This window comes from Nematolebias whitei, chromosome 11 (genome assembly GCF_014905685.2).
Source record: "Nematolebias whitei isolate Nwh7 chromosome 11, NemWhi1, whole genome shotgun sequence".
Classification (NCBI taxonomy): Eukaryota; Metazoa; Chordata; class Actinopteri; order Cyprinodontiformes; family Rivulidae; genus Nematolebias; species Nematolebias whitei.
Window position 1 is genome coordinate 48,340,990 of NC_056508.1, and position 7,600 is coordinate 48,348,589.

At 43.1% G+C, this 7,600-nt stretch overlaps 1 protein-coding gene across 1 annotated transcript in view; it reads left to right on the forward strand.

The window, feature by feature from the left end:
* The first annotated feature begins 7,497 nt into the window (after positions 1-7,497).
* The window catches only part of LOC119417385 (ladderlectin-like), a 6,297-nt gene continuing 6,194 nt past the window's right edge, over positions 7,498-7,600 (forward strand). Inside the window, exon 1 of the mRNA XM_037684588.1 lies at positions 7,498-7,504. Coding sequence (XP_037540516.1) covers positions 7,498-7,504 — 7 coding nt within the window. The remainder of the gene's footprint in view (positions 7,505-7,600) is intronic.

Below are 7,600 nucleotides of genomic sequence, written 5' to 3' on the forward strand. Positions count from 1 at the left end.
AGAACTTACCTTCTCATCTCTGAAATAACAAGAAAAATAATAATAATTCAGGACCTGTGGCAGCAGGTCTGTTCTGACTTCTGAATGCATGTCACTCAGGAACGGCCGTCACATGATCTCTCCAGACATCCATTGTGCACAAAACTGTTTCCCCCAATAAACTTCTGCCTTTTTCTTTTTTTAAGACAACAGTAGTTAGTATAAAAAAAGTTTTAAAAAGCTGCTCTTTTGTCAAAAGTTGTAGCATCTCTTGTTTGTCACCATCACGTCATTGCTGTTCACAGATTTTAACCGCCGCATAACCTCAATTAATTCGCAATTACTGTATTTTGTTTACAACTAGTAAACTTGCAAGGTGAATTAATTGATGTTATGTAGTGGTCAAAATCTGTGAACAGCAATGATGAGAGGGTGACAAACAAAAGAGACGCTATTCATTTCACTAATAGCACATTTTACTACTGATAAACAGAAATATCTATCTACACCACTCTGTGTAAAAAGAACACCTTATTCATGACTGCAGTTTGTTACATATATATATATATATATATATATATATATATATATATATATATATATGAGTAGATGTGTTACATGAGCAGAGTGAACAGGAGAGGGCTCAGAACAATGCCCTGAGGGGAGTCAGTGCTGAGGGTTATGGTGGAGGAGGAGAAGTTGTGGATCTTCACTGACTGTGGTCTGTTTGTTAAGAAGTCTAGGACCCAGTTGTAAATGGAGGGGCTTAGTCCAAGTGTGAGTAGTTTGTCCATCAGGGTTTGGGGAATCATGACACTGAAGGCAGATGCAAAGTCCACAAAGAGCATATGGACTTAGGAGGGTTTATAACTCTTCTAGGTTTATAACTAGGTTTATAACTCCTCCTTGAATTACCACCTTATTGTGATGGAGGATTTTGTGTGCCTGAATGATCATAGGAGCTATCCTGTCTGGGGCAATTACATTTGCCCCTGGTAGGGTCTCCCAAGGCAGATTGGTCCTAGATGAAAGGCCAGACAAAGAGTGATTCCAAAGACTTTTGATGGACAGTATATATCATGGAACTTTGTGTCCCTTGCATGGACATGGGTTACTGGGGCCCCACCCTGGAGCCAGGCCTGGGGAGGGGCTCATCAGCAAATGCCTGGTGATTGGGCCTCTACCCATGGGGCCTTGTTGGGCTCAGTCCGAATGAGCAACGTGGGTTTGCCTTCCTGTGGGCCCACCACCAGAGGCCACAAAAGTCAGATGCATGATGCCATGGGCAATAGCCGAAGGCAGGGGCCTTGGTATTCTGACCCTGGCTTACCAAAGCTGGCTCTTGGGACATGGAATGTGACCACTCTGGTGGGGAAGGAGCCTGAGCTTGTGCGTGAGGTTGAGAGGTACCGACTAGATGCACAGTAGTTGGGCTCATCTCAATGCACAGCATGGGCTCTGGAACCAATCTTGTTGAGAAGGGCTAGACCTTATTCCACTCTGGAGTTGCCAATGGTGAGAGGTGTCAAGCTGGTATGGGTCTACTCTTAGCCCCCGACTTAATGCCTGTGTGTTGGAGTTTTCCCCCGTAGATGAGAGGGTAGCTTCCCTGTGCCTTCGAGTGGGGGGATGGGCTCTAACTGTTGTTTGTTCCTACGTGCCAAACGATAGCTCAGAGTATCCAGCCTTTTTGGAGTCTTTGGTGGGGGTACTGGAAGGTGTGCCAGCTGGAGACTCCTTTATTCTGCTGGAGGGCTTCAACACCCATGTAAGTAATGACAGTTTGACCTGGAGGGGCATGATTGGGAGGAACGGCCTCTGTGATCTTAACCTGAGCAGTGTTCTTTTGTTGTACTTCTGTGTTAGTCATAGTTTGTCCATCACAAATACAATGTTCTATTACAAGGGTGTCCATAACTGCACTTGGCACCAGGATACCCTAGGTCATAGATCAATGATTGACTCTGTAGTTGTGTCATCTGATTTGCAGCCATTTGATTTGGACACTCGGGTGAAGAGAGGAGCTGAGCTGTCGAGTGATCACTATCTAGTAGTGAGTTGGATCAGATGGCAGGGGATGATGCCAGACAAACCTGGTAGACCCAAATGTGTAGTGCAAGTTTGCTGGGAACACCTGGCAGACAAAACCATCAGAAAGATCTTCATCTCACACCTCCAGCAGAGCTTTAACAGCATCCCAGATGAGGCGGGGGACATTGAGTCTGAGTGGGCCATGTTCCCCAACTCTATCGTTGAAGTGGCTGCCTTGAGCTGTGGCCGCAAAGTTGTCAGTGCTTCTCGCAGTGGCCATCTTCAAACTTGGTGGTGGACACCCTGGGTTAAGGAGGCTGTCAAGCTGAAGAAGGAGTCCTATTGGTCCTTGTTGGCTGGTGGGACTCTGGAGGCAGCTGAGAAGTACTAGAGGGCCAAGCATTCTGCACTAGATGAGGCAAAAGTTCAGATGTGGGAGGAGTTTGGTGAGGCCTTGAATAAAGATTCTTGGTCAGCTCCAAAGAGATTCTGGCAAACCATCAGGTGGCTCAGGAGGGGAAAGCAGCGTGCTGTTGACCTCAACCAGTGATGTTGTCGGGAGGTGGAAGGAATACTTCTCGGACCTTCTCAATACCACTGGCACATCTTCCATGGAGAAAGTGAAGTCAGGGGGACTTTTGGGGTTGGTCTGTCCATAACCGAGGCCCCAGGTCTCTGAGGTAATTAAAAAGTATGCAATGGCAAGGCTTTGGGGGTGGATGAGATTTGCCCTGATTTCCTTAAGGCTCTGGATGTTGTGGGGCTGTCTTCGTTGACACTCCTTTGCAACATTGCGTGGACATCTGGGATAGTGCCACTGGATTGGTAGACTGGGATGGTTCTTCCCCTGTTCAAAAAGGGGGACTAGAGGGTGTGCTCCAATTGCAGGGGCATCACTCTCTTTAGCCTCTCTGGTAAGATCTATTCAGGGGTATTGGAGAAGCGAATCTGATTGTTGGTTGGACCTCATATCCAGGAGGAACAATGTGGGTTCCGTCCTGGCCATGGAACACTAGACCAGCTCTTTACCCTCACTAAGGTCCTCAAGTGGTCATGGGAGTTTGCCCATCCAGTCTACATGTGTTTTGTAGACTTGGAGAAGGCATTCAACCATGTTCCTTGGGGTACAGAGTGGGGGGTGCTCCATGAGTATGGGATCGGGGGCCTGTTGTTACAGGCTGTTCGGACCCTATACAAGTTGTGCGAAAGTTTGATTTGCATTTCCGACAGTAAGTCTGACCCCTTCAGGGTGGGAGTTGGACTCCGCCAGGGCTGCCCGTTGTCACCGATTCTGTTCATAACTTTTATTGAAAGATCCAAAAAAGTTCAATCTGGTCCTCTGGACATTCAAAAAACAAGAAAAAAAAATCAAAACAAAAAAAAAAACAAAGCAAAAAAAATATAGAAATGTTTCGTCTCTCATCCAAGAGACTTCCTCAGTCTGAGGTGCTGTATTCAGCTCAGTCTCTTAAATAGCACCTTCTCAGAGTGGATCAACCAGTTTGCTGCTGACAACCAAAACCAGCTGCTCACATGGTCAAGAAGGCCCATCAGCCTAACAATGGATCATTAGCACACTGATGGCTGTTTACTGTTCACAGAGGGCTGAGTGATACTAGCAATCACAGCATTGTAAAAGGGGGACAGTTGAACCCAGAGGCCTCCACCCCTGTTTAACGATGGACGATTTCTTTTCACAAAGATGGCCTCCTTTACTCCTCTCTCAAACCATCGTTCCTCTCTGTCCAGGATGTGAACATCTTCATCCCTGAAAGAGTGACCGCTGGCCTGGAGATGAGTGTAGACTGCAGAATGGAGTTCTTGTTTTTTGAATGTCCAGAGGACCAGATTGAACTTTTTTGGATTTTTCTACCTGGATTATTGAGCATGGATCAGGATATTTTATTGACAGAGTTTCTCGGTACAGCCAGGGGGTGGAGGAATTCTGGTTCGGTGGCCTCAGGATTCCATCTTTGCTCTTTACAGATGATGTGGTACTGTTGGCGTCATTGTGCCATGTTCTTCAGCTCTCATTGGAGTGGTTCACAGCTGAGTGTGAAGCAGCTGGGATGAGAACCAAAATCGCCAAATCTAAAGCCATGGTCCTCAACCGGAAAAGGGTGGATTGTTCCCTTTAGGTTGAGGGTGAGGTTCTGCCTCAAGTGGAGGAGTTCAAGTATCTCTGGGTTTTGTTCACGAGTGAGGGAAGAATGGAGTGTAAGATTGACAGACAGATTGGTGCAGCATCTGCAGTATTGTGGACTCTGTACCGGTCTGTTGTGGTGAAAAGAGAGATGAGCTGCAAGGCAAAGCTCTCTGTTTACAAGTCAGTCTACGTTCCTACTCTCACCTATGGTCATGAGCTCTGGGCAGTGACCAAAAGAATGAGATCACAGATACTGGTGGTTGAAATGAGGTTTTCCCACTGCTCCCCCTTAGAGATAGGGTGAGTTCAGTTATCCGGGAGAGATTCGGAGCAGAATCACTGCTCCTCCACATCAAGAGGAGCCAGTTGAGGTGGTTTGGGCATCTCGTAAGGATTGTCCCTTGGCGCCTCCAGTCGGGCTCCTTTTTGTGTTGTTTGTTGTTTGCTCCTTCTTCCTTTGGGCATGTCTGACTGGGAGGAGACCCCGGGGAAGACCCAGGAAATGCTGGAGAGACTATGTCTCTCAGTTGGCCTGGAAATGCCTTGGTATCCTTCAAGAGCTGGAAGAAGTGGCTGTGGAAAGTGATGTCTGGGCCTCCCTGCTCAAGCTGCTGCCCCTGAGACCTGACTTTGGAACAAGTGGAAGATATTGGATGAATGGATGTATTTTATAGTTTTAGTCATTTAATTTTTCATCTTTACCTCTGTAGATCTATGTATTTTTTGCTGTGTTCTCTGCTTGTTTGTCTTTTCTGTACAGCACTATGGTTGGCCTTGTTACTGTTTTCAAGTGCTTTATAAATCAAGTGGTATGGTATGGTAGCTAGCTGGTGCTGACAACTATTAGCTAATAGTTGTCTGCTATGCTAATAGTTGTCAGCACCAGTTAGCTACCATACCATACCACTTGATTTATAAAGCACTTGAAAACAACAACAGCAACTACTGTTATTTTAGAAGTTCAAACTGATTTACTAGTGCAAGCTAAAGGTATTAATGGAGCAGTCTGTGAAAAATGTGACAGTTTCTCTCTGACCCAACAGCTGGGTCCAACTGTTTGCACCAGTACTATTTCAGACCAACCAACTAACAGCTTTAATCCAGCAGGTGAGTTATGACTTTTCACAAGATTGAGAAAACTGGTGGCTTCATCATTTAGTATGAAGAAGGTCTTAACAACAGTTTTCATTTTACAAAGTATTGCACTTTGTTGGAGTTCTGCCCTCTTGTAAACGGACCACTTACTGAAGTTGCTTGTGTTTTTGAATCCTGACTTGTTTACACAAGACTCTTCAACAAAACAATTCCCTGAAATGACTGCACACAAACCAGTTTATCTTTAAGCTGCCTCTGGCCATTCATAAATCACAGAGCTGGACACATCTTGTACAGACAAGAGTTTTCAGATATGAAGCAAGCCAAAAGAGGTGCGTAGTAGAACTCAGCTGGGTTGACATGGAGCTCAACATAATGAATGTGTGACAAGCATCTGCTCTGTATATGTCTCAAAACATGATGAAATCATTTAGTTTAAAGATTATTTTTGTGGTTGGCTATTTTTATAGACTTACATATTTAATAGACTTATTCTCAGCTGGAACTGGCAAAAGGGTCATCTACTCAGCTCGTGTTTCCTGGAATATCTTGCAAAATAATCTGAAGCTCTCAACCTTGACCTCTCTAAGTGGCTTCAAACATCTGTTAAATTCCTGGCAAAAACCATTGCAGACCCATTCCTATTTTTAGTTTTCGACACAACCTTACAATCTAGCGGTTTTTTTCCTCGCTACTTTTCCTTTTGTTTGCCATTTTATTTTAACTTGTTAAAAAACAAAGAATTAAATAGATTTGTATGCATCTTTTATGATTGTCTATTGTTGTCATTGTTGTCCACTGTTGTCATCACTCTTTGTTAAAATTCAGGTCTCTATTGTAAATGAGTCCCAGAGGCTCAATGGGATTAACCTGTATAAATAAAGGTTGCATGAATGCACTTACTGCTGAGTGGGGAGAGAGTCATTAGTAAACTAAACTAGAGAGACAAACAAAACTGGAAATGTGAGGTTCCTTAACAATAACAATAAGGAGAAATGGCCTCCAGTGTGTCCATTCATTCCTCCTGACACACCCCCATCACTCCCATTACTGATTCAAACCTCAGCAGCTCCAACCTGAGAGAGAGGGGTGCTCACAAACAAATTCCCCCCTACAGCTTTAATCTTTATCTCATGACATGCCATCAGTTGACTGACAGGTTCACCAACAGTGTAAAGGTATAAAAGCACTGTGTTCACTTTTCAAAGGCATCCTTCTTTCAGGAAGTGCTACTGCTGCTGCTACTGCTGCTGCTGCTGCTGCTGCTGCTGCTGCTGCTGCTGCTGCTGCTGCTTGGACCAAACATCACAACAAGGTAACATCTGACTGGTTTTATTCATCAGTACAAAAAAACGTCAGTCTACACCTGATTATATTTATCTGCTGTATAATTTCCATTTAAAACATGTTTCATTATTAATTATTGATATTGCAGATTGAATTATTGTGACTCTAAGGTTCTGTCTGAACTGTAAATTAACTCTAATGTTTGCACAGATGTCGTCAGGTCTGCTCGTCTTGTTGCTCCTTTGTGGATTGGGGATCGGAGGAAATGTAAGTTTACAAAAAAGTCATTAGTAAACTAAACTAGAGAATCTGCATTTGAAAAGTAGCTGAAAAGGCAGAAATAAGCGTATACTACCAAAATGAACTGGAGAGAGCACATTTGTTCCCTATTAGGCTGAAGGATGCAGAAATGAGCACAAAAAGTGGAAATTATCTGAACAAAAGTAGAAATCTGAAGAAAAAAATCAATTGAATATAAGCAGAAAGAAGATGAAATTACCAGAAGCAATTGGAGAGTGTATATTTTTTGTGAATTAGGCTGAAAAAAGTTTAAAAGAGTGCAAAAAATGTGGAATTAGTTGAAAAAGCTAAATTTAGCACAAAAATGGCTAAATAGTAGCTGAAATAGTAGAAGCTGAAACTGGCAGAAATAAGCTGAAATTAGCAGAAAGAAGTTAATTAGGCAGAAATAGCAGAAATTACCACTAAAACTTGAATTTTTCTGAAAACACCTAAAACTAGCTAAAAATGCTAAAAAGGAAGCTGAAAAGGTAGAAGAAGCTTAAAATGGCACAAGAAAGCATAAAGAACATGTTTGCTCAGTTATGCTGAAAGAAGCAGAATATAGCACAAAAGAGTGGACATTTTCTGAATAAAAACATAAATTTGCAGCAAAACAAAAAAAAAAATGCAGAATAGTAACTTTTAAAAAGCTGAAAAATTTCAATTACCATAGGGAAATGGAGAGTATGGTGACCCTGAGGTGTAAATGAACAACATTTGAAAAAACTGAATTACATTTGAAAAAAACTGAATTACATTTGAAAAAAACTGAATTACATT